Source organism: Triticum dicoccoides, chromosome 4A, assembly GCF_002162155.2.
Source record: "Triticum dicoccoides isolate Atlit2015 ecotype Zavitan chromosome 4A, WEW_v2.0, whole genome shotgun sequence".
Taxonomy (NCBI): domain Eukaryota; kingdom Viridiplantae; phylum Streptophyta; class Magnoliopsida; order Poales; family Poaceae; genus Triticum; species Triticum dicoccoides.
This window is the reverse complement of record NC_041386.1, coordinates 143,507,289-143,535,257: the sequence shown is the minus strand read 5'-3', so window position 1 is coordinate 143,535,257 and position 27,969 is coordinate 143,507,289. Positions and strand designations below refer to the sequence as shown.

The following is a 27,969-nucleotide window of genomic DNA, read 5'->3' as shown; positions in this document are numbered from 1 at the left end:
CTTGACTTGGAGCTGGCCAATCAGAACTTGAAAAGGCCAAAGACGAAGTAGCTGGTACAGAAGGTAACGACCTATCGACTGTTTATCTTGACCATCCCTCAAGTTATCTCTTCCTTCGTTTCTTTGATCCGAGTGCACATCTTTCAGAGAAAATGAAGCAAGCCCTGGTACGGAAGGATCTTGACCTTGCAGCTGCGCAGAAGGAGGCTAAGGAGAAGACCGCAATTGCTGACAAGAAGTTGGCCTCAATCGGAGCACTGGAGGAAGACAACGCCAAGCTAAAGGCATCCCTCACCGAGGCCAACAAAGAAGTGACTCGTCTGAAGAAAGGCAAAGTTGATTTGAACGAGAAGATTGAAGGTATTTCTCATAAGAGAAATGACCTGGAGGCTTATCTGGGGCCACTCGCCAAGAAGTTGTTCCTTATGCTCGAAGGTATTTTTCTTTGTCTGATTGATTTGCTGTTTGCAAGTCATCATGAACCGGTTGACTCATTAACTCCTTGAATTTGCAGAATTCTACCAAAACTTTGAAAAAGAAACTGGACGGGTCGAGACAGGTCTGGACCCCATCCTTTCCCCTGTCGGTGATGAAGCTGCTATGAACGTGCTCCGACTGGAGTCCCGCGTCGCCAACATCACAGGTTACCTTGCACGCCTGAAGGTTGCGGTGTCGCGCATTGATACAGCACTCTGGCCAGGGGCAACGCTTCAAAATGACCTCGAGTCTCTAATGGCTCGACTCAATGAGGTCCCTGGTCGAGCGCAGGAATGGAAGAAGTCTTCTGCCTAATGTGGTGCTGACGTGGCTCTGTCGTTGGTTCGTGTCCACTACAAGGAAGCTCGAGAAGAGAAACTGGCAGCAACCAAGGTTGCCAATACTAAAAGGCCTGACTTCCAATCCTTCATGGAAACCTCATTGTTGCTGCCACTCAGATTGCTGATGGAATTGATCTGGACGAGTTCGTCGAGCCTGCCAGCCCTCCTCCTGTGGAGTGAACAAACTTTATGCCTCGCCTTAAATTTGCCTCGGAATGCCGAGTGATTTTGTAATCATTAAACTCCTTTGGGCCTGATGCCCGAGTACTTTAATCCGTCTTCTGGAACCCTAGGATTTATCTGAACTTTGGTTGCTTTTGAGTCTTTCAACTCTTTGAGTAGAACTTGTTTCCTCTATTTGAATTGCTACTGACTCTGTGATGCAGCTCAGTCGAGACTATAATGGGCAGAGGTACTTGGTGTTTCCCACGGTCTGCACCTTGTCGTCCTTATGGATCAAGATGGAGTGGACATTGTATTTGTGGTGAAGCTCCGAGGATAGATCATGGTCAACCTGCACCTCGTCGTCCTTGCGGATAAGGATGGAGCGGACATTGTATTTGTGTCGAAGCTCCGAGGACAGATCGTGGTCGACCTGCACCTCGTCGTCCTTGCGGATAAGGATGGAGCATGTTTTTAAACTTAGGCGAGTACTGGACTACAGCTAAGCCCCCGAGTGAGAGGGTTGTTCACCACTCGGTAGGATTTTCTATACTTAGGCGAGCACTGGACGACAACTAAGCCCCCGAGTGGGAGGGTTGCTCACCACTTGGTAGGATTTTTTATACTTAGGCGAGCACTAGACTTCAGCTAAGCCCCCGAGTGGGAGGGTTGCTCACCACTCGGTAGGATTTTTTATACTTAGGCAAGTACTGGACTGCAGCTAAGCCCCCGAGTGGGAGGGTTGCTCACCACTCCGTGGGATTTTTTAAACTTAGGCGAGTATTGTACTGGAGCTAAGCCCCCGAGTGGGAGGGTTGCTCACCACTTCGTAGGATTTTTTAAACTTAGGCGAGTACTGGACTGCAGCTAAGCCCCCGAGTGGGAGGGTTGCTCACCACTCGGTATGATTTTTTAAACTTAGGCGAGTACTGGACTGCAGGTAAGCCCCCGAGTGGGAGGGTTGCTCACCACTCGGTAGGATTTTTTAAACTTAGGTGAGTACTGGACTGCAGCTAAGCCCCCGAGTGGGAGGGTTGCTCACCACTCGGTAGGATTTTTTATACTTAGGCAAAAACGGATTCGCAGGTAAGCCCCCGAGTGAGAGACTTGCTCATCACTCGGTAGGATTTTTCATACTTAGGCGAAAACGAGTTTGCAGCTAAGCCCCCGAGTGAGAGACTTGCTCACCACTCAGTAGGATTTTTTATACTTAGGCGAAACAGATTCGCAGCTAAGCCCCCGAGTGAGAGACTTGCTCATCACTCGGTAGGATTTTTTATACTTAGGCGAAACAGATTCGCAGCTAAGCCCCCGAGTGAGAGACTTGCTCATCACTCGGTAGGATTTTTTGGAACTTAGGCGAAGCGGATTCGCAACTAAGGCACCCACTAGGGGATTTAGAACACTTAAAAAAGGAACAAAAATCATCTAGGAGACTGTGAAACTGTGTCTTTGATAATCAATTCTATTTCTTATTACATCTCAACAATCTGAATGCTTAAGTATAAAAGGGGCGGAGCAACTCCGCATTCCAAGCGAGTGGCTCGGCTTTATTGTGCTCCACATTATAGAGGCGATAAGCTCCATTGTGAAGCACCTTGGTGATGATCAAGGGGCCTTCCCAAGCAGGAGCGAGCTTGTGTGGTTTCTGCTGATCCACTCGAAGAACCAGGTCTCCCTCTTGAAATGCTCAACCTCTCACGTTTCTGGCATGGAATCGACGCAGGTCTTGCTGATAGATGGTCGGACGGATCAATGCTATCTCCCTTTCCTCTTCCAGAAGATCAACGGTGTCTTGCAGAGCCTGTTCCGCTTCGTCTTCTGAGAAAAGTTCGACTCGAGGCGCATTGTGGAGCAAGTCACTCGGAAGCACAGCTTCAGCGCCATAGACTAAGAAGAATGGAGTTCGTCCAGTCGACCGATTAGGAGTGGTCCTCACTCCCCAAAGCACTAATGGAAGTTCATCGACCTAGGCGCCTGCTGCATGCTTGAGGTCACACATCAATCGGGGTTTCAGTCCTTTGAGAATCAATCTGTTTGCTCTTTCAGCTTGTCCATTTGACTGGGGATGGGCGACTGAAGCATAGTCGACCTGAGTGCATTGGGCAGCGCAAAAGGCTCTGAACTTATCAGAATCAAAGTTCGACCCATTATATGTGATGATGTTGTGCGGGACACCATATCTGAATGTTAACTCTCTGATGAAGCTGACAGCAGTACTTGCTTCGAGGTTTTTGATAGGTTTGGCTTCAATCCATTTGGTGAACTTGTCGACTGCTACGAGCACATGGGTGAAGCCGCTTCTGCTAGTCCCCAGAGGTCCAACCATATATGATCCCCAAATAGCAAAGGGCCAGACGAGTGGAATGGTTTTCAAGGATGATGCAGGCTTGTGAGACATGTTGGAGTAGAACTAGCAACCTTCACATCTGTCGACTATGTCTTTTGCCATTTCATTTGCTCATGGCCAATAAAATCCTGCTCGGTATGCTTTGGCCACAATGGTCCGAGAGGACGCATGGTGACCACAGGTCCCCGAGTGGATGTCGTTGAGGATCACTCGACCTTCTTCCGATGTTATGCACTTCTGAGCAACTCTGGTAACACTTTCTCTGTAAAGCTGTCCACCCATTACTGTGAAAGCTTTAGATCGACGGACAATCTGACGGGCCTCTTCTTCATCCTCCGGGAGCTCTTTCCTGAGAATATACGCAATTTACGGCACTGTCCAATCGGGTATGACGACCAAAACTTCCATGACCAAGTCGACCACGGCTGGGATTTCGACTTCAGTCGGATCAGTAGGGCTCTTAGATTGTGGGGGCTCCTCGGTGAAGGGATCCTCTTGGACGGACGGTGTATGAAGATGCTCCAGGAACACATTACTGGGAATAGCCTCACGCTTGGAGCCTATCTTTGCCAAATCATCAGCTGCTTGATTTTTCAGTCGGGGTATATGATGGAGCTCTAACCCCTCAAACTTCTTATCTAACTTTCTCACTGCATTACAATAGCCAGTCATAGCCGGGCTTCTGACGTCCCACTCCTTCATTACTTCATTAACCACCAAATCCGAGTCGTCGTAGACCATTAGTCGATGGATGCCGAGTGAAATGTCCGTATGCAACCCATACAAAAGTGCTTCATATTCATCTTCGTTGTTGGAGGAATCAAAATGAATCTGAAGAACATACCCGAGTCTATCTCCTCGAGGGGATACCAATACCATCCTGTCGGCGTTCTGGGAATGGGGGTCCCCAGACTTGCCTGCCTGCGGCCCATGGCGTGGCTGGGCTGGGAGGTCTGTACGGCCCCTCTTCATCGACAAGGCATTCAAGACCCTCGCGAGGGGCCAAGCCTCGCGAGGCGGATGACGCAAGACCTCCTCAGGAGCGGCCTCGCCTAGCAGGCTCGCGAGGGGCAGAGAGATCAAGGCAGGGCAAACCTCGTGAGGTCCTCGTGACATGAGCCATGACGATCGAGACCAGGTGGGTGCTAGCGCGCAGTGTCCTTGTTTCCTCTTTGGTGCCAAGGGGGCAAGCGCAGGCGCGGAGTACCAAGGCATCAAGCAAAGGTTTCAATATTGGTGCAACAAGACCAAGACCAGAAGGACGGGAAGACGGAGGTCACCATGGAGCCCAAGATGGCATCATCACCGGAGCCTTTGGCAGGCGAAGACCACCTTTTGTCAGGATAACTTGTACTAGATGTCCCCTTTCGAATTGGCCGTTGTTGGCTCCCTTCCTGCTCAATATTTGGGGAGAGGACCAGGGCCTATATAAGTAGAACTAGCCACCACAGTGGAAGAGGACGGACCAGAGAGAGAGGATCGACCTCATCACAAGTCGAGAGCGGATCCAAGATCATCTCACCCACACAAGTTCACCAAGCACAAGAACACCTCAACCTCAGGAGGTTGTTCTTCCCCTTGTAACTGTTCTTCATCAGCCCAAGAGGCAATCCACCACCACAAACTGGAGTAGGGTATTACACCACAATGGTGGCCCGAACCAGTATAAATCTTGTGTCTTTCTGTGTTGTGAGTTCGTTGAGTTCGTCCGCAAGATCTTACAGAGCTAGGGCGTGGATCGATAGGGAGAAAACCTTCACACGCACCCCAGTGTTTGAACCTCAAGGGTTTGCCGGAACCCATGATCCGACATTTGGCGCACCAGGTAGGGGTACGCCGAAGCTTCCTTCCGTCGCCCCGCGCCCTATTGCTTCATCGTCTCCATGGAAGACACGCGCCGCACTCGTGCTGAGCGTCGGGCTGCCCTCGTCGCCCACATCGCTCAGACGGCTCCCGTCGGTGGGCCACCTCGTCGTTCCCCGTCACCTGCCGCCAACGCCGCCACCGGCCCGGCGGGTAATGAGAAACAAGCATCCTCGCTGCATCCCTTGGTGCGGCAGGATGGCCTCACCACCACTCCATCGCTGACCCCAGGCGGTTCTTCTTCCCATGCACGTCGCCCTCCCATGGACGCACGGGCCGTGCTCCTCATGGCGCACGAGCTCCTGCGCTACTGTCCGGTCGACGACCTTTACGAGGACTGGCTCGACCGCATCGCTGAGCTTGTCTGCGCCGCAGGGGTATCCCCTGCGTCATCCCTCTCTCCACCTCGCCCTCCGCCAGCTACGGGCGATGTAGCCCGCGGAGCGCCTCCACCACCTCAGCCCCAAGACGGCGCCCTGGCGCCAAGACACGCTGCTCTACGATGCAACCCGCCGCGTCCCGCGCCCGCGCGTGAAGAGAGAAGCTGTCAAGAAGTCCCTCGGCCGCAACAAAACGCTTCGCCGCTCCTCGCGCCACCGCGTCAGGACTGACTATTGCGGCAAGCCCGCATGCCACCTGTAGCGGTAGGGCGTGGGCCCCATCAAGACCAAGCTCCATCCCCAAGGTGGGTCCCGGTGACCACAGTTGGCTGCCGCGCCTTCACCCCCAAGCTGCGTAGCGTCGCCTGGCCGGGTAAGTTCAAGCCGGATATGCCTCCTCGCTATGACGGCACCCCCGACCCGGAGGAGTTCTTGCAACTCTACGAGTTGAGCATCAAAGCAACCAACAGAGACGAGAAAGTCATGGCGAACTGGCTTCCCATGGCTCTTAAGGAAGGCGCCCGCTCCTGGCTCCTGAACCTGCCTCCGGGCTCAATCTCCTCCTGGGAGGAAATGCGCACCCGCTTCATCGCCAACTTCCAGGGCACGCGCGACCGCCCCCCGGTCGCGGGCGACCTGCGCCGCATCAAGCAACAACCATGAGAGACCAGAATACATTCAGCGCTTCAACAGCGCACGGATCAAGATCCCCAAGGTGACCGACCAGGCCATCATCTCTGCGTTCTCTAATGGCGTCCGCGATGTCAAGATGAAGGAGGAGCTCGCCATCCATGAAGAGCTGTGCACAACCCTGGAGTTGTTCAACATTGCGACCAAGTGTGCAAGAGCTAAGGAGGGGTGCCTCTCCCTCCTCGAGCTCCTTGCTGCGGAGCCCGAGGAGAAGAAGACCAAGGCTAAGGACGTGAAGCGTAAGGGAGCAGCTGTGCTCGCAGCGGAACTAGACACCAAGCATGGCAGAGACCAACCAGAGTCATCCAAGGGCAGCCGTCCGTTCTGCGCCTTCCACAACCTGAACACCCACAACACCAGCGACTATCAACCGCCTCACAAGATCGTGTCCCCCTTATTACGGGATTCTCATCAATACGGACGTGGGTAACCCAATCGTGCCCGTTGGTATGACTCCTCGATTTTAGGCAAGTCCCAAACGGCCACGAGGAGGACGCTTGATATTTGCCCTCTTTATAAAGAGGCCAAGGCCTGTCCTTTTTCCCTCTCGTACTCAATCGAATCCTTCCCCCGCCTCGAGTTCCAACACCCAAGGCTCAGGTCAGGGGCTTCGGACCTTCAACCATGTCCGGATCCAACCTTTAAGGTCGGTGGATGCCTTCCTCTATAACAGAGGAAGACACCAAGAAGCTAAGAGAGGCCAGGTATTTGACCGGCGAAATCTGGCACATGCTGCCTGCTCGAGGGCACACTACAAAAAAAATACACTTCTGTGATGATACATGTTTGTCACAGTAGGTCGCATTTTCTGTCATGCATGTACATCCATGACGATTTTATGGAAGAATCAAGAGAGTCATACATGTGATGTCGTAGAAGTGTTCCATGACATTACCAAAATTATCATCATGGAAGTGTCCACTTCCATGACGATAAATCCCGCGTCATAGAAGTGCTTTCGTCAAGGGTGACCGACACGTGGCATCCACCGTAACGGAACGCCGTTAAGCTATCGGGTCGGGTTTTGGATCCGATAACCTGTTAACAGCCCCGACCAATGGGGATTTCCACGTGTAAAATCATCATTGGCTGGAGGAAACACGTGTCGGCTCATTGTTGGGACAGATGTCATCCACTCATTGGACAGAAGGCGCCTATGATATGTCGACACGTGGCATGGCCCAACAGAGGCCCATTCTTGTGAAAAGGCCGGTCCATTTGACTTGGTCAAAAGGTGGCGGGCCGGCCCATGTAAAGCATGTTAACGGCCTGTTTGCATATAGCCCATTTACAGCCCGCTAACCCAAGGCCCGTTACGCCCTATCCGAATTAGGCCCAATAGCGTCATCTGGGCCACCCAATATGATTCCAGCCCGTTTTCACTTCTGGCCCATGTATGGCCCATGACGTCTTTCGGCCCATATGAGGCCCTATGTAACTCTTGGCCTATTAACGGCCCGTGGTGAAACTGGCCCATAATGAACAGTGTAGCACTTTACACCCATTAACGGCCCGTGGTGAAACTGGCCCGTAATGAACAGTGTATCACTTTATACCCATTAACAACCCATTATTCCGTTGGGCTGTTTCCAGCCCATGTTATCTTTCGGCCTTCTCAGAGCCCATTTATTCTTGGGCTCATTTCCAGCATTCGTTTACTTACGGCCCGTTACTGTCATTTTCTGCTTGTGGGCCAAATTCAGCCCGTGGTTACAGTCGGCCTGTTTGTGGTCCGTTGATACGTTGGGTCGTTTTCATGGCGTCATCAAATACGGCCTATTAACGATGGCCCGTTATGGTCGGCCCATGAACGGACGATTCCAACTCTAGCCCGTTTACAGCCATAATGCAGCCTGTTATTAGCCCATGTTTGGCCAATCGATCATACTGCCCGTATAAGGCCCATTGATGATACAGCCCGTAGAAGGCCCATTGTTTCTACGGCCCGTAGAAGGCCCATTGTTTCTATGGCCCATAGAAGGCCCACTATTTCTACGGCCCGTAGAAGGCCCACTGTTTCTACGGCCCGTAGGAGGCCCAGTGTCACTACAGTAAATATTAGCCCATGGTTATTGTGGCCTAGTTTTAAAAAATAGGTTATTGCAGCCACTAGCAAACCGCGGAAAAAGAACTGCAATGACTACAAGCAAACAAATAAACAAGACAACAAGGAAATAAATAAGAAAGCAACTTACGCTAGGCTATCACAGCTATCACACATATTACATCCACTCAGCATCCAAGGAAATAAACGCACCGACAAAAGAATATACAAAACTGGGAGCACTTCAGAAGGCACTAGGCCTGGCCAGGTCCCCCCCCCTCCCAAATAGCTGAAGAAGCTAAGTAGACCTCAGTTGTGTCGATGATAGATACATCAACACTAGATTTAAGGCATGATGGTGCGCAAGACAGTCCTCTGACATCTTCATTGCATCTTTGACTTCAAGTCGGAGCTGAGCTGAAGCAAGCCTTTCCGCTTTAAGTTGAGACTGAAGAAGTCGAACTGATTGAGGCAGTGACTGCACAGAGGTTGTCTCACACCTGCTGGTGAGTAGCTTCAACTCACTGTCTTCATCAAGACAGGACCTTGGGGTCATCTCGCTGTCCTCAAGATGGTTTGGCTCACTATCTTCCCTAAAGTTCTGCCTAGCATAAGAGATACGAGTCTGAAAGAGAAACAAGGAGACACGTAACAGGTTTCACAATTATATAAGCAAATAAATGGATCTGTTCTGCATAAGGAACATGTTTTTACAACTACTATTTGAAACCGGTAGTTGTTGCAAACATCCAATCAGATGTAAACAGCAAAGCAAACAGCAGTGGAGGAAATGATGCCTATCCAAATCTATACTAGAACAAAGTTTGAAGGCTTGAGAAGGATGAACTTACATTTCATGTTAACACGGGCTGGACAAAGCCCTTCTCCATGTTGATGGAAGGATAATTCAATAAATTCTCCAAATAAAATTCTTTATAAGCATTGCCATTATTCTACATTTTGCAAAGAGTAAATATAGATCAAATAATATTGGAAGAAACAGAGGATAACGAAGCTCAGGTGCAGACTGATGATACATAATCAAATAGCAATTAATTAAGTATAGCGTTACAAGGCAAGGGGGAGAGAGGTACTGACAAGAGCAATGTAGAGCCCATTATTGTTTTAAGATCGTATGATCCTTTGAGCAAGGAGATTCATCTGAAATTAATTTTCATACAAGAGAGAAGGTAAGGAACAAGCAGAAATTTAGGAGTTCAAATTTTGAATTGATATCATAGACAGTACCTGACACTGGGCTCCCAGCAGTTCTAATAGGGGTTTGGCCACTGGAGTAGGGGTAAAGTGTGGTACAGTTGGGCCTGTGTTTTCTGTAGCTGCCGATCTGTCGGATTTAACAGGTATCACTACCTTTTCCAAATACCTAGTTTGTACTCCTTGAGGATCTGCACTCACCCTCTTTGTTTTGGACATCTATTACGAAAGAACAACATTTGACTGGAAAAACATAGTGTGACGACACATGGAATAGGTACAGAAAATGGATAGGTATGGCATATACTCATATATGATGCTTAAACTAAGCAAATGGTGTAACAAAGTAGAAGTAATGCAAGAGGTCAGATGCAAAATATGTGCGACCAATACAACTTTGCAAAGTTAGAGCAAGCACCTTAATGGGTGAATAAGATAGGCCATCCTCCACCATGCCAAGTTTGTTAGCCAGTGGATCGTTCCGCAATATTCCTCTCGTGCGCCCATTCTCATATTCATTTTGATAATGTTCAATATCTGACATGCATGAAAACATAAAAACAAGTGAGATTTTCTTTGTAATGCAGAAGTGATTCTAATCCAATACTGCCTCCCTATAAACCCCTTTGTGCTATCTCTGCAATTCTTTTAAAATATGCCATGCATGCTGTAATTTGTTGTGTGCATTAATTTAATGTGGCCTGCTACTCAAAATATGAGAGCTCCAGAAGTGATGACACTTCGCAGATAATAGCTTCAACATATAGTAAATAAGAACAAGTCGATCTGACCTGATAGATTCAAAATATACTAAGGGAGAACAACTCGACCTGACCAGTCGACCGCAAGAGGAGAGTATCATCTTAAAGAAGAGCAGAAGAGCAAGCAGATTGAAGATATTACAAGTCTTTCAATACAATGTCAGTTGGCCACCCATGATGAACCAGAGCGCACAGAGAAATACTATTCTTTCCGGTCTCTCCATATGTGGCTCACATGCATTTCGAAACTAAAGTAGGAACATTTAGCTAACCAATTAAACATCTCTCAATTTTACTAATATCAGCAATAATATCATATATGAATTTGTACAACTAAGCTTGTTTAGCTCGATGGGTGGAGCAGTGCTATTACGACATGAACCATGTTGGCTGATTGTGGTCATCATATAATGGGCAAAACATAAGCATGATGAGTACAGTGTTGACCATGGCAGTGGGATGGCAGATCTGAAGCTGCAAACCCCGCAAAGGGTAGTTAGCAACCGATGTTTGCTTTGAAATAACAACTAAGATTTGGTATGGACAAGAAAGTACGATCAACAAGTGACAAAGAAATGCAATTATGCCGTCTCTCTATATGTCGCAACATGCATTTGGAAACTCAAGTGGGGCCTTTAGCTAACCAATTAAATGTGTCGGTTAACTAATATCAGTATCATATCACAATCATATTTGAACAACTAAGCTTTCGAATTCTGAGTGCTGTGTTGTTTAGCTTGAAGGGTGGAGTAATGCTAGTACGACAGAAAGCACCTACGCAAATCATAGTAGAGTAGATAAAAGGGGAAAACCCTAAGCATCAAGAGAAAAAATCAGGAAAGTGGAACTAGCTGGACCAGTGGGTGGCGCACATGCTTTTCGAAATGAATATAGGAACATTAGGTGACCAATTAAATGTTCTCTATTTAAGTGATATGAGCATCATATCAGATTCGTATTTCAACACGTAATCTTTGGGTTGAGGTCTTGAGGAGCAGTGCTAGCACGACACGAAGCACCTACGATGATGGTAGTGAATATAAAGGGGGGAAACCATAAGCTTTACAAGTATAGTGCTCGTGCCATGGCGGATCTGAAGGTGCAAACTGGACAAAGCTACTTCGCAACCAATGTTTGCTTTCAACTAGCCACTACGATTTGGTACGGACAAGAAAAGTACAGTAAACAAATTACGATCTATTTTCCAGGTGAGATCAATAACTTAAGCACATATGGAATAGTACCACCTCTCTTGCGACGCCGTGTAGGCCTATGCTGATACGTTGAGGGTGATGCGGGTGTGATGGCTGTCGGCGGCGGGGAAGAAGACTTTAGACAGCAGACGGTCGGGTCGGGGGATATATCATGTTGCCGTGGACGAGGCGGTCGTAGGAGTGGCAACGACAAGGTGGACGACGGCGCCGATGAAGCGAGAGGAGGCGATGAAAGGATCTTGGTCCAGCGTCGTGGATGAGAGACGTCCATCTCTTGAAGTGGACGACGAGGTAGGAGTAGCGGCTCCGGCAAGGTGGGGGATGGGTGGCGGACGGACGAGGCTGGCCGTAGTGCGAAGGTTGTCGTGCCGCCGACGGTGTATGAATGGGGAAATGGAGGGGAGGGGGATCTCAAACTTTGGGATGCACTTCTCTGAAATGGGGGAAAGTTACGAACTTATCCCCCGTTTAAAATTTCGGACATCGCGTCAGTTGGGGATAGGACGGTAATCTCGCATCTCCCAAATATTTGCCGGTAACTATTTCGGGCGAGGAGAGGGTGTTTTGCCGCCCACGGTTGGTGCCCACGGTGTATGAACGGGGCTGACAGGTAGGGCGGTTGTATCATGTCTGATGGAAGTTACACATCTGTCCCTATTTAAAATATTAGCCTACATCGATTTCGGACGAGGAGAGTTTGTTTTTCCGCCCACCGCCTATGAATTGGGAAATGGAGGAAGAGACACATGTCTTTCGGACGAGCTTGAATCAAATGTGTTTTGCCGGCCACGTTTGGCGCCCACTGTGTCTGAATGGGCTCAGAGGCCGTCGTGTCACGTCTGATTGAAGTTACTAGTCTACCCCTATCGACAGCAGTGTAAATCCGGTCGATAAGGATGTCAAGTGTCAGGGGTAGACAGTAATTTCCATCTTGCAAACACTTGCTTCGGGCAGCCCACAAATATTAGTGGGTGTTTAGCCGCTTCGTTCAAAACTTGGGAGAATTAGCATTCACGTTTGCCCTGGGACCTGGCAAACTAAATTCAAATCCAATTTGTATTCGATTACGAATATCCACAGATAATTATATGTTTTGTTATTTATTTCTTCAAAACCACAACAAAGATTTATTCCACCTTTATATATGATTATGATTTAGAAATGCCGTGATCTTCGAATTCAGTAGGTTGGATACACTCTGAGTCAAACAATTATTTCATCCAATACAATATGCTCACACGAAAAATAGTTCACCTTATGTCAATCATACAAGTACTAAGGATTACCTCGCCTAAAAAATTCGGATCATTACAACACATGGACAACATAGGGGGTCTTGCAACATAATCCATTCAGAGACATGACACAACATGCAAGTATAATAATCTAATGACAATTTCAACTGGTATCTAAAGAAGAACCAGGATTACCTTCGGCTTCAGATAGCAGAAACAGCAGGACCTCCTCTGCCTTCAAATGCAACATTCTCACTTCCTCCAATTCTTGGGTTGCTTGCATAATGTGTGCCGCTAATTCCGTAATTTCCAGCCTCAAGATAAATATTACCTCATTCATGGCAGCCACACCATCTCTTTCTGCCTCTAGTAGAGCCTCAAGCACTATAATATCTATGCTCAGACTGCTCTCCGGCGGTGTTGCCTTTGAACTGCTACCATCTGGTAACATGGATGGCGCACTGCTTCCACAAATAGATCCTGGGGTTGTACATTGTGTCCTAGTGTGAACGGCATCCTGAAATGTTTCCGCTGGACATCAGTAAGAGATAGTTATCGTATGATCCAGGCAGTAAGCTTACATGGTAAACGATGGACGAATTATTGCCGAGCATGGCAAACTATATTTAAATGGTTCGAAGCAGCATCAGCCGAAAATAAATTAAAATGGTAAGATGAAACTAGGGATGTAAGTGGCAAATAAACGACATCCGCTAGTCCCATCTAGTTAGTTTTTGCTACCTCCCTAGTTCATTTTCCTCAAAAAACAAAAACTCTTTTGAACGATCATACCACTAGTGGACTTTAATCACGATTAAACGGGACCCAGTTGACATCCCTAGTTGAAAGGGAGTGTACAACCGCTATATTTAAGTTGCCAAGGCATCTAAGCAGTTGAAATAATCTGAGAAAGCACTTAACAGTGTGGCCTCATATAAACTACGAAGACAGTCTTGTGATGAAGTTGAGAGGAGAAGTTAAGGACTCAAATGAAATATGCATGCATTTCTTTATGATAGTACATCTGGCACTGTTGACATATTGGCCAACTCAGGTATAGCGTAACAACAAATAAGCATTCGAATCAAGCAATATAGCAAAGCAGACAACTGAACTATTTGTAATTCGGTAGGATTACACGTTGAGGGCACAAGCCAAGAAAGCATCCCACTCGCATTACATTTCACATGTTCTAAAACACACTGGCTTACCATATGTTGCTGTGAAGCCTAGCTGCTGTTGCAATGTTCTTTGAAGATATCGTCAGCATCCCGTGGTTGCAAATCAAGTTGTTGTAGTTTATTCTGCACCATCTATTTAGGTAAAATTAATTTTAATCGCATGCACTAGTCCGAATTGATCATCAATGGTTCGTCTAAACTAATGAAAGAAGGGTGTGTGCATACACGACAATATATCTGCTTCCCTCTATTTTTATGCTTGTTCGAGGTGCCATCCCCAAAAGAACAAATATTTTGCTTGATGGGGTTGGCAGCTCCATAATTAATAGAAGCATCAAATTAGTCATGCTACTTGGTAAGATCAAGAACACACAAAGAAGTAATGAACAGTGGCTCGGAGCAGTGATGTAATAGCTAGCATCAGAAAATGTAGGGTAAAACGGGAAAAAAAAGCAGCGGAACCACATGCTAGTTTGTTTATGTGTAATTAAGCATAGAGAACATTAAGCAGTCTAATGGAACCAACAGGTGGCATCAGAACAAAACTAAATCATATTAACTATATGTGCACTGGTATGTAATTTAGCACATGTAACATGTTCACTACCAGAAGTATGGCCCTACAGGTGCAAGAAGAATAACGCGTCTCATGAAAAACTGAATGATGCCCTGAAGAAATTCAAAGGTGCGGTGCTTATGCTAGGAAAGTGAACGTAGGCGTCGGCCGTTGGATAATAGTACCTGATTCTCGGCGGCGTATGGGTATCGTTGTCATACTTGATAGCTAAGGATCATCGATGGTGCTCGTGTTGCGGTTGAGTTTGGGTCGGCTGTCGCCGTCGCTGAAGCGGCTCCGATGCTACGGTTGTGGCGCCTGTCGACATACAAGAAAGCTCATCTGTGGTAAGTGAACAGTTGCACGATAAAGAGAAAAACCGAAGGAGTACAAATCGAAATAACATGATGAGGCTGTGGCATCGGTAAAGCAGGGCCGGTGGAGTTGAATATGGCGTCCGTGGAGCGGGACCGGTGCAGTGGACGAAGGCTTCGGCGGGCGTGTTGTACAGTGCTTTCGGTGAGGCAGATCTGTTGCAGCGGGCGAGGGCTTGTATGAAGGGCCAGCGAAGGGGCGGACGAGGGAGTCAGTGAAGGGCCTACGCTATGGTGGACGAGGGCGCCGGTTAAGCAGATCCGGTGTGGTGGACCATGGTGGCGGTCAAGGAGATCTTGAGCGGTGGACAAGCCAGTCGCTGAAGCGGCTCCGGTGAAGTGGTGAGTTGGCAGTTGGGGGTTCCAAGGTGCGGAAGGTAGATCCGACGGGGTGTGAGGTCCACCGCTGCGGCGGAGGACTAGATTCGGTGGCTTGCCATGGTTGGGGGTCGGGGAGGGGCTTTGGGGAAGAATGTTGGGGGCAAAGAGGGGAAAACAATGGAGTTACCAAAGCAACCCTTTTCCGTTCATGTGGCAGGGGTAAAACAGGAATATCGCAGGGCTAAACTTTCGGGCGCGTGATCTTTCGATGTGAGCGGGAAGTTTGAAAGCTTTTGGCGCCTAAAATTATAAGTATTCTGCTCTCGTACGGCCGACTATGATATCATGGCCGACAATTTGTTTGTTTTGCACGCAAAAAATGTGCAAGTTTTGAAAATCAATGTCTCCAACTCGAAACTTAGATTGTCCATTCAATTCAAATATGGATCATTGAGCTACTACAAGCAAATACCATCATACGGTCCAATTCAAATGAAATCCCAAATGTGTTTATCCTAAATATGATGACAAAAGCAAAAATGTGTATGTGTATGAATAAAGTGGATGATTATAAAGTTTGAACATGCCCGTGTGTGTATATCTCTAGGTTTGATATATGAATTTGAAATCACGAAATCCCGGCTTAAAAAATGTACCTCCGTTTAAATGAATTACAAAAGCTAATGATGGAGTCGAATTCCAAAATTCCAATCTTAGGTTTGTAATTCTGGTACATCAAGGTATATCACGCACGCATGTTCAAAAGTATTGTTATCTCATAGTACAAACTGTGAAACAAATTGATCAACCATGAGTGCATAATATCTCAATTACGCTAAAGTCCCTCAAATATAGACACCTCACTCTTTATCTGAAGTCAACCCCCCCCACCACACACACACACATAGAGAAGTCGTTCTCTCCCCTAAACACCAACACACGAGCACATTAACACCCCTCTCTCTTGTAAAGTCTGGACCCCAACATAGGTCTCTATCACTTTGTCTCTCGGGCATGCACACATCTCTTCCCTCACTCTCTAGGTCTCCCGCTATCTCTCTTACCCAAGCACACGCACCTATGTAGAGTGTATATTTCCCATACACACAAAACGTCGCCCCCAAACGTCTATCTCCCTAGTTATGTGGTTCTCGCGCACTCACCTCACACACCACCCCCACTGCAAACAAGCACACTTTGTCTCCTTGTGCACCACTCTCCTCTTTCTATCTCTCCCACATGTGGACACGTCCCAGCTCCTTCCTTGTATACATATATGTCGTGACTCTTTGCATAGCTCCCTAATGTATAATCATTCTCGATTTTGCACATTGTTCTCTACACCATCTATTCTAGATCTCTCATGAAGTCCCTATCACACACACGATATCTCGCTTCCCTTGCGTCTCCGTTCATAGGCCAATTTCAGACAACATCAACATTGTCTCCCTATCTATACGCCATTTATGGACACAAACGACCCCTCTCGCCCCCTCTCTTCCTCTCTCTCTCTTCATCGCTAGCTCTCTCTTTCTCTCGCTCTCACACCCCTCTCCCACACACACACTCGATGTCTCTTCCAAATAGTCTGCTCTCCCCGCCCGCACCCGTGCTATCTCGCTACTACACATGTCACACCATTCCCCCTTCCCTTATACTAGGTTTACATCATCAGTGGTCTCTCTACTCCACATACACTCTCTCCCTCTCACACACAAATGCGTGCACAAACACACACAGACATGCACAAACACCCATTTATCTGGATCCTCATCTCTCCTCATGTCTGCATGTGTATCTCACACACTCACTCTCTAATTATGTATATGTGTCTTCATGTTACACAACACAAAGCACCATGTACATGTCTCTCTCTATCCTCCACACACATAGACACAAAGAATCTATTATCATTGCCTCAATCTCTAACATATCACACACGCACACTGTCTCTCTCTCTCTCTCTCTCTCTCTCTCTCTCGCAAACACGCTCAACAAGGGTTTCCCTGTGAATAACTTACCGTCTATTCATCAACAGTCATGGCAATACGGCCTTCGCTCGAGCCAGATGGCTGGCCTTAGCGCGGCGCGCGCGAGCAAGCAGCCGCGCTGCTGTGCCAATCTAGCTAGCAAACCTTGCAGACAAGCAACTGGACGAAGCTATCTTGGCTAGCTAGCGGCCGCGAGCGCCGGACGGAGCTGGCATCTGGGCTGCCGCAACATGGGCTCCGCAGGCCGGCGGTTTTGACCTCGCCTTCTGCTGGTGGCGGTAGCTGCGTCCCATGGCCGAGGATGACTAGGTGGACGGGCCGGAGGTAGGAGGTCACTCGAGGATTTTTGTTGGTAAGAGCATGTACAATGGTTGATAAGGTAGTCTTATCTTAAGTCTGCCACGTATGCAAGTGATAGTAGTTTCTTGGCATTTTAGTGGTTTCTTGCATTATTAGAGCAAGTACAATAGAGCTGAGTCAGCGGGCTATAAGAAATAAACTAGTATATTTCTACTTAGTTGGAGGAAAGAGAAGAGGAGAGAGAAGGTAAGCGGGCTCTTTGTGAAGAGCCAGCTCTAGCACGTGCTCCTAGGCACTTTGTGAGAATGAGAAGTGGGCCACATAATAAAAAAGTAGTACACTCTTTTGATCTATTATTGTACATGTTGGCTATAAGATGGGCTGTAGATGACATGGCACTGGTTTATATCCAGCAGCAGCTGATATGGGTTTCTTGTAAGGAACAATGTACGTACTACTAGCGACAAAAGGCGATTCTAGGTTGCGTTGTACTCCAACGAGTACTACTAGTGGTCGCGGGAGTGTATACCTCGTTTTGTGGGTTCGATCCCGGCCGAATGCATGGCGGCCTTTTTTTTTTAAATAGTACTACTACACTTCGCTGCGAGCCAATATTTTACACGGGTAGTTTGAGTTTTGAAGTCAAACGGACGTGCGGCCCCACAATCTGGGTGCACTAGACAGCCTAGCCACGTGAACGGGTTTTCCTTCTCAGCATCCCGTGGCTCGCGTGCTCGCCCTAGCCGCACCTCGCTTGCAGCTTCCTCATCAGCTAGTAGCATATTTAAACTAGCGCCTCCCAATTAAGCCCGAGGAGCCAGAAAAGCCTGGTGGGGCATTAGGAACTGTGCAATATGGCTATGTACGTAAAGTGATCCACTCCCTCCGTCTAGGTGTGTAAGTCACCTTACGAAAACCAAATAATCCCAAAACACTTACGCACCGTACATTAACTCCCCTCTCGTTTTTTGTTTTGTGGCATATCAACCAATAAGATATGTGGGATGTGCATGCTTTCAATGACTTGAGACTACCAAACATAACATGAAGTTGTTAGTTCATTGCATGTAATGATATTAATTAGCAAAAAGACATTAAGTTTTCTCGTTTTCCTCTCCGCCTTGGTCGCGATGCACAACGTAAGATGACTTACACACCTAGACATAGGAAGTACTACTACTCTGTAGCTTATGGCGTTGCACGCATGGACTTCACTCCATTATCGGCTCTACTATAAAAGAAATTCCTCTTGACGTGTTTTTTTAAACGGAGGCAAAAGCTTTGCTTCATCTCATTCATAAAGAAGGAACTACTAACAAAGTTCGACGAGATCCATTACAACTCCACAAATGGAAGCGAAAAGCCTAGTCTCGTTGTATCAAATAACTCAAATGTTCTGCCCCCGCAATAACCGTCGCTGATAAACAGGCTGCTAGTGTGTGCGTCAGAGGAGCGGCTGAGTAGGCCAGCTATGTGAGAGGAGCGGCTGAATAGAGCACCAAGAGTACCCACTAGGCCACTACGCATGTGTACTTCCCCTGCATTGATAGTACAACAATGGTTCTAGAGAACAGTAGTACCCTCCACTTCCAACTGTAGCTCCTTGGCCCTGAGATTCAAGAGTTCAAAACTGGTGCACTATACTAGACTAGACTAGAAGTACTATACATCGCACTACTAGTTGAGAAAAGTAGTACTAGTACTGCTACAATACGAGTACGTACTCCTCTGTCACATAATGTAAGACGTTTTTTGACACTAGTTGGCGTATACAAAAAATGGCAAAAACATACCCAACATTTCTTAATCCATGCCAAAAACTACTACCTAGTGCCAAAAATTTCTTACTAGTTCTATTATTTACAGTATAATTCAATCCCATAACGTTCCATAATCCCTTTCTTTCAAAAAAATCTCTTCTGGGGAGAAGATTGCTATCTCCACGCGAGCTTCTCATAGGCCAGCTCCACCGCATTCAGTCATGTGAGAGAGAGGGAGACATCCATGCAGCATGCAGAGAGAGGAGAACACGGGTGGACAGCCAATGGGCTGCATGGGGCATTTATAGCTACTAGCTCCTCCCATCCATGCGCCAGGGGTATTTCCGTCCAAAAAGCATGCAGAGAGCCCCTGCCTTGGTATCCGGGTCTACTCTTATGCGTAGAGTAAAAAAGAATCGGAGGGAGTACTAGTAGTAAATAATAGCCTCACCCCTTCCCTGAGGAACGATCTACAGTTGGAAGGGACAAGGCCCTGCGGTTACTACGCTCTCATCTCCTCCTTGCCAGTTCCCCTCCCCCCGAAGAGAAGGCAGTTCGTCGCTGCTCCCATGGATTCGCCAGGCGGTTCTCCTCCTCGTCGGGGCTGGGAGACCTTGGAAGATGATCCTGTGGGAGAAATCGCACGCCGCTCCGACGTCCTCACCGCCGCAAGACTCGGTGCTTCCTGCACCAACTTTTTCAAGACGCTGCTTAAACATGCCATGCTTGTTGGTCTTCCATGCGTCCTCAAGGAGAAGGTTCTTCTATGGGACAATCCTTCGAACAGTCCACCGCTCCCTGGCCATGGTTGCACGTTGACTCCGCTAGAGTTGCCGACGTTGAGAGGTAGTCGGATTTTGTCCGATGAGCAGGTCAGTAATGGAGTTTGATCATGTAGTACTTAGTTATTCCATTTCCATCCCTTAATTTCTCCGCTGCCCGCCGTCTTATATATAGGTCTGGGTCGGTGCCAACAAAGATTGGCTTGCATACCTCCGGCCGGATACCACCATCATTTTTCACAACATCCACGGCAGTGCGGCCGTTCTGGTAGACCCCTTCTCCACCATTGGGATCGGCCTTCCGAACTGGCTGGGCTTGAATACGTATGATGATGCCTACATGAGATTGAAGAAGATAGCAATTGCGAACCCGCCGACAAAGCGACGTGGCTACGACAATTACTATCTCATCGCGGTGTTCGACATAAGGATTGCCATCAATGCAAGAGGCAGTAACGGCAGAGGCTGGCGCATGTTGGCGGCGGCAGATTTGTACCCCTACACGTTCGAAGACGCCGTACGCCATCTAGGCCGCATTTTCGCGGTGACAAGCCAGGGGACTTGTTTCATATGGTTGCCATCCTACGGTACGGGAGATTACAAGCAGAATGCACAAAGCATCATTTGCATCCCTAACGGTACTCCATTATTTTGCAGGGACCATTCATCCCCCGATCAAAATAAGATCGCCGATCCTGGATGTGCATTTGCATTCGCGATTCGGTCTAACCTGGAACCTTGTAGCTGACTTTGGCATATTGGGATCAACTATCTTAGCAGTCGTTACCCATGGTACCACTGATGTGCAACATGGTCACACAATCTACCACGATCGGACCGTCACCATCTACCCAGGTATTCCATTTTTTAACCCTCTTGCCTTCTCTTTCATTGTTGTACTAGTAGTATACTTTGTAGTACTAGTAGGAGTACTTTTTACCTTGGAGGACGCGTATAGCTAGCTAGGCCCTTGAAGACTTGAACCCACTAGCTGCCACCATTTTTTTCCATGTCTTACTATCTCATCCATGTAGCCAAGAGTGGTTATATATAATAAGTTGGTTATTTTACTTCCTCTATACCGGAGTAGTACAATTTGCTCCACAGTATTACTGACCGCCATATTTGAGCACAACATTATTATGCATGGACCTTGACTATGTATGTCACCATGTGTCCAGAACTGGGATGCCGCGTGTACCAGATGAATGGCGCCGAGTTCGACCCCCGTGATGCTACGTGGGTGCCGAGGAACACTCTTGGAGAGTACTCGCTTTTCATCGGGGATAGCTACCCCATTGTGAAGCGGATGCCACCTTCCGTGCACGACACGTAAGGCCTGCCGTTCATGAAGCATGGTTGCGTCTTCAATGCGCACCGCCGGATGAACGACATGCTAGGACACGCTATCCCTGATTTATGCCGCTTCAACTTGGATGAGTCTCCATCGTGTGGAACCGGACTAGAAAGCTGCGACAATGATTCCCGTTGCCCACCGCTATGGATCATGCCATCCATGAAGAACACATGGGACTGGAACCTGGAGGAGGACATGTAGCCCATCTATAACGTGTAAGTGGAGTACGGTAATTGTGAACGGTAGCGTTGTGAATATATGTAGACTAGTCGTGCACAAATTTATCACATGAATTGGAGATGAACTTGTGTGGCATACTGGCATTTGTCCTTTAGAATTTATTACTAGTAAATGTGTTATGTGTACGTGCAACTTGTGTAGTTGTTGCACGGGCTCCAACACGCTCTTTGAGAAAAAAGGTGGCACAACTTTGGATATACATGACGTGGCGGCATCATACAGTAGCATCGTTCGCTATAGTTGTAGTACACTCCTACTAGGACAACAACTCCTATAAAACCTTGCGCTTGGCTCTTTGCCTCTTTGGGAGGTTCAACAGTTCGTACTCGTGTGAACCTTGCACTTGGCTCTTCGCCTCTTCAGAAGGTCCAACAATGATGATACTATAGTACAATATGTTTCTGGCAATCTGACACCGATTGAACTACTGCACGTCCACCGCGAGGGCGAGGGTGAGGGAGAGGGAGAGGGAGAGGGCGCTGTAGTCAAAACCCTCTCCTCGTCCTATGAACCACCGCGCGCGTGGGCGAGGGAGAGGCGTAGTAAGCAAGCTTCTCCTCGTTCGGCGAGTTGACGGGACACATCAAATAAGTACTAGTACTAGTAGTAGTAGTCCATACTGCGTCCTTTCCGATTAATATGGCTTAATTTGAAACGAGAAAAATACACTGGCGGTCAACGTATGTAACAATACGCTCTTTACGGTCACTATATATAGTTTTGCGGCGATTATACGATCACTAGCTCATCGTAGAGCACCGTATTGCACCCTACTGACCGGCCACATAGTCGACGTGGCACTTTGTTGACTGGTTAAATTGTCACCTAGTTTCTAGGTCCCACCTGTCAGTTGCCAGAGCAAAGAAATCAGTTAAACAAAACTTTACGTAGGCGTGACACGAGTCCAACCCTTGCGCGCGAACCGCCCTGGCTGTGTATGTGAGTGCATGCACGTGTCCTCCCTCGGTCTTCCAACAAAGAGTGTACATCGGCTATAAAATAGAGTGTAGTACATGATGTACATCTACACTTCCAATGCATTTAGCCTTTAATCTAAATCGATATTGATTGACTAATGCACCAACTTGTGCTGTAGGTATAGGCTACATGTCTATCCTTAATTACAGCATGCAACGGCCTTCATTTAATATTCTTATCTCAATGGTCGCATGCACACATAAGTCTGCTACTTTCGGGCGTTAATTATGCCCTAGTCAATGTGTAAATCTCTAAATGTACAGTGTTTCACGGACGTAGGGAGTAGGTTGAGCACTTGAGCTTGAGCGTGTGTGTTGTGTCATGTGTTGTGTGCCGCATGGGTGCGTGAGTGTTGCGTGCGTCCATGTGTACGTGTGAGTGTTGCATGTTGCATGCATGCATGCATGGGGCTTACTCCCTCCCATTAACATGTTCATATTTCAAGCTTCCTCTGTTCCCTCCATATGGTGATACTCCCTCTGTTCCCAAATAGTACGGAGTAAAAGCCTCCATCTGTTCCCAAATATGGAGTATTTGTCTTTCTACAGATTTCAACAAGTGACTAGGTACGGAGCAAAATGAGTGAAGTGAGTGTAGAGGCATATGGATACTGTAGAAAGGAAGTCCTCGCGATCCATTATTCCCCATCTCGGTCAGAGAGAACTATTCAACTAGTTTTCGCAGTGAAATGACAATACACGCTGCAGCAGATGGGACACGTAATTAATAAGTTGAACCAGCGTGTTGGTGTTACTAAATCAGCCTTACCCAGTACTGCCATCTTTTCTTCTTCCTCCTCTCTTCCCCATCATCGGTCACACACCATTTACCCCCGCTCACTGCTCGCCCGCCCGCGCCATCTTCCTTGGTAGCTCGCACGTACCATATCCCCCTGCTCACTGCTCGGCCACACGAGGAGAAGCTTCTTTGCTCGCCCGCCCGAATCCACTTCCCCGCTGGCTCGCAGGCACCGAAAACCCCAATGGCAGAACCGACTGACACGCAGAGCCGCGATTGGAATTCCCTCCCCGATGTTCTCTTGGAGCAGATCTGTAGTCATATGGACCTACTTAGCACCGTCCGTCTGGCCGTGCTCGGTGTCTTTGTACCGTCTACTTGTCTGTAACCGGCCGGCTCTTTTCAAGACACCCTGCTTGCTGATGCCCGATCCTCGCAGGTGACCCAGACACCGACTTGACGATCCTACGAAGGTTGTCATGGTGCCCCTCAACATGCTACCACTACCCGTCCACCTGTCCTTCATGCGCGGCCACTACTGGGCGGGCATGAAGGCCAACTAGACGTCCTCATCCACCACACCGGTAATCCATGGCGTCTTGTTGATATCTACACCCAGCGAGAGATCACCCTTCCATCATTGGATACTGCCGCCATCGAGCCTCGCGGCCCGCCGGACACTCCTGCCTACTACGCACGAGACGCGTCAAGCTTTTGGCTCGACCTCTGTTTGCAGAAAGTTGTAATCTGCAAAGTGCCCACGCCATCAGAAGACTACATGGATTACAAGCTCATTGCCTTGTTCAACATGGGATTAGTCTATTTGGAATCCGATCGCCATACATGGTTATGGCTCATCATCAATCCTGTTGAGGCAACATTTTTGTCTGATGCTATAGTGCATGATGGCATCGTTTATGCAGTCGACGCACAGATTGGCTACCTATACTGGTGGAATCTATCATCGTGTAATTGTTCTATCTCATCTCATCTTTACCTTATGAATACGACTGCCTGTTCATTTGTTACAAACTTAGAATGCATAGCATGTCTATAACCACATCATTGCTATATGTTCCTCTCATTTCCTAGATTTTTATGACCACACATGTTTTTGTTAGAGTTGATATGAGAACAATTGGAATTTAATGATTGTTAGAATACATATTATGAGCATAACATCATGATTGCTATATGTTACTCTTGTTTACAAGATTTTTATAACAACACATGTTATTGCTTAGAGTTGATATGAGAATAGTAGTAGTAAGTGCTCTGGTAGAATATGAGTAGGTGTTGTCATAGCTGTTTTCCTCTTATTGTTACATGATGTTTGAACCATGACATATTGCTAGAATATGAAAGCCATTGGCTTATTTTTTTAACTTGGGGTATGATTATGACCAGGCATTGCAATTCTCTGTCTATGACATGTGTCACTTTTATAATAATCTTAATTCCACACATACTCTGAACATGATTGTTTATTTTTGTCCTTTTGGTCTCCAATTTGAATTGTTGCAGCAGACGCAAATGCGCTGGCCTTCATGATTCCAAGACCTGGAATCATACCAGCCGATGGGTGGTGGTTTATCGCTCATTCAGCTGACGGCGGTCATTTGATGCCCATTCGCACGTACCAAATTGACCAAACCATTACATCAAACCACATGCAGTATAATGCGTGGGGCGTTCGTGACATTGATGGCTATGGTTGCTTCGTGTTCGAGAAAGATCCCAGCTCCGTTGGGCCACGTGTATTCAACTGGAGGCAGGTTTACAGCCTCGGCAACCACTCCTTGTTCCTCAGGCTCAATTATTCGATCATCCAACCAATCATCGATCATATCACCGGCGATGATTACTGTGCTATGCAACTTTCATTCGCGAGGGGGCTGTGTTTACACATCATACCATGGGTTTCATGAATCACCATATCCAGAGATTCGTCGACACAGCTTGTTGCCAGATAATCTTCAGTGTATGAAAGGCATCGATCTTCCATGCGATGGATGGCTTTTGCAAACTCGACATGCGGCGATGTGGTTCATGCCAACAGCAAATATGCACAACTTGATTCGTGTTAATATCTAGATTGAGCCATGTATTCTGCTGCTGTGGCACGATCCTTTTTTGTTGGACATTATGTACTGTTGTTAGTTTGAAGCACTCCTATGGTTTGAAGGATAGATACCTTCCTAGGATCAAGTGCATCCTAACTCATCTACGTAGGATGTACTGATAATGATGATGATGATGCTGTGCAGAAACCATATATATATATATATATATATATATATATATATATATATATAGGCGCGATGAGTTGTTCCCGAGATTCCTTCACCGAAACCAGGAACTGCCCAAACATTGTGGCAAAAAAAAGAAACTACCCCCACATCCCGCATCTTTATCCCCAGGCCCGATCCACCTCTGTCGCCGCACCAGGCCACACACCCACCGCACTCCACCGCCCCGCGCCGCCATCCACCTGGTCGCCGCTGCCCCCGTGCCGCCATCCACCTGGCCGCCGCCGCCGCCCCCACGCCGACGTCGAACCGCACTGCCGCTGGAGTCCGGACCACCAACCGCGTCGTCGCCGGAGTCCCGACCTTCAAGCGCGCCGCTGCCGAGCCCAGACCACCAATGGTGGCGCCGCCGGAGACCCAACCTCCAACCTCAACGCCACCAGGCCCCGATAACAAAAGCGTGCCATCACCACCCCCACGACCCGCATCGCCGGTGCCCCTCCTCCACGGCCGGCGCTCTCCCAACCCGTGGTCGACACACATCCTCTTCTGCGGCCAGCGCCCTCCCTCCCTGCGGCCGACACGCTCCTTCCCCGCGGCCGACGGGCCTCCAGCTCTGTGGCCGGCGCAGTCCCTCCTCGCTGCAGCTTGCCCCTCCTCCATGGATGCCCTGCACCTGCTGCCAAAACTCGTTGAGGTGGTACCCTTAACCCTCGACCTTCAATTACAGGTCACCAACGACGCTACAAAGAGAAAGGTCAGCATCTGGCCTTCTAGAAGTTCAGTTTGTTGATTCTCTGAAGTTTTTAAAGTTGATTATAACCGTGTATATTTTGCAGGGCCCCGCGAAGTTCAGTTTTTTGATTTTCTGAAGTTTAGTTTGTTGATTTTCTGAAGAAATAGGTTCCTTCACTTGCACTCCTCTAACTAGTCCTGTGTGGTGATCTCCTCGACTCCTAGGTTCGGCACAAACTGAGAATTGTAAGCATCTTTTGAGTTTATAATGCTTGAAATTACAGTACGGGATTATATAACATTCTAGGTGGAATTGGTCAATGTTGTTCCCTGTAGTTGTATAGTATCCAGATCAATCGTCGATTCCTATTCTCTAAGTGATTTTGATGTCTGAAGTTCAACTGTATATGCAAGAGCAAAAAACTGTTGTTTTTGGTTCATTAGTTTCAGATTCACAGGTTAGTTTTCTTCTCATTTTATCTCCAAAAATGCATCAACAAGGATCGACTGCAGTCCGGGATCTGCGAAGACGAGGGATGCTGTTTTTGGTTTGCTTTTGTGAATCAGCATCACCGCATTACACACCACACCGCCCACCAGCAGTACATGTCTCTCTCCATCGTCCTTCTCTCTTTCTCCTTTCTCTCTCACTCTCTCACGCGGGACACGGCGCTGCCATGGCGGCCCCGAGGACGATGAGAGCCATGTAGTACGACAAGTATGGCGGTGGAGCTGAAGGCCTCAAGGTACATGCTCGTCGCCATAATGAGCTGTCTCCAAACAGACTTGACAGGCCTCGTGTAAGGTTCAATGACCGAAAGGTGAGGTTCAGACACTACCGCGATCCGTGCGACGTGTGGCTCGGAGAACTTCTTGCATTCCTACTAGAGTGAAACCGTTGGTGCTCAGGATCAGACTTCGGTGGTTCAACCATGCATACAACGAGATGAAAAGGTTGCTATGATATTACGAAATTGCTGTGCAGACGAAACTGCACACACGATGTGTAGCCGACAGTCAAATCCAACCGTAGAACAGTGCTGCTGCTGTGCATCACATGGCCTGAATTTAGCATCGTCCACAAATCGTCTGCGTGGCATCGTGTGTATAGCAGCGTCCATGATATTACTATATGCATCAGCGTCACCTGCCAGAAGTGATCTGCAAACTCTTGAGACTTGGCCACACATGGCTGGATGGCATCCTTGCAAGCTCTGTAGGCTGTGACGATCCTGGCAGCTACCGGCTTAGTGCTGTTCTTCAATGAGTTGAAATGAAATTTGGCAACAGGCGACTGTTTCTTCATGAAGCAAGAGATGGCGTGTCAGAGTGTTTCACAAAAAGGCGAGGACGAGTGTTGGTTGAGAACATTAGCCTACATTTTTTGTTGCCTGCAACTGTGGTTCCACCTTTGTGCATGTGGCAAAGTCTCAGCAACCTGTCCACTTGACTTTGTAAGACAGTGGTGGTTGCATTTATAAATACTAGCAAGGAACACTTGATATTTAACTAAGAATTCGTATGAAACAAACCTTCTCCATCAGAGCATCAAGTACAGGTTTCCCATGGAGATGCCATTTGGCAGATGCTAGTTCCTGCAAATGCACCAAAGAAACCTAAATCTAAGTCTCGAAAGCTGCATAAAGTTCCATACCACATGATGAATCCACATATA

The 27,969-nt window shown here is 47.7% G+C and overlaps 1 protein-coding gene across 1 annotated transcript; it reads left to right on the top strand.

The window, feature by feature from the left end:
• Nucleotides 1–152: 152 nt before the first annotated feature.
• On the top strand, nt 153–26,681 carry LOC119283461 (proline-rich receptor-like protein kinase PERK8). The gene is made up of 4 exons (XM_037563008.1): nt 153–360; nt 515–643; nt 25,697–26,316; nt 26,399–26,681. The coding sequence occupies exons 1-4, from the start codon at nt 153–155 to the stop codon at nt 26,429–26,431; spliced, it is 990 nt and encodes a 329-aa protein (XP_037418905.1). The 3' UTR covers nt 26,432–26,681.
• Nucleotides 26,682–27,969: the final 1,288 nt, after the last annotated feature.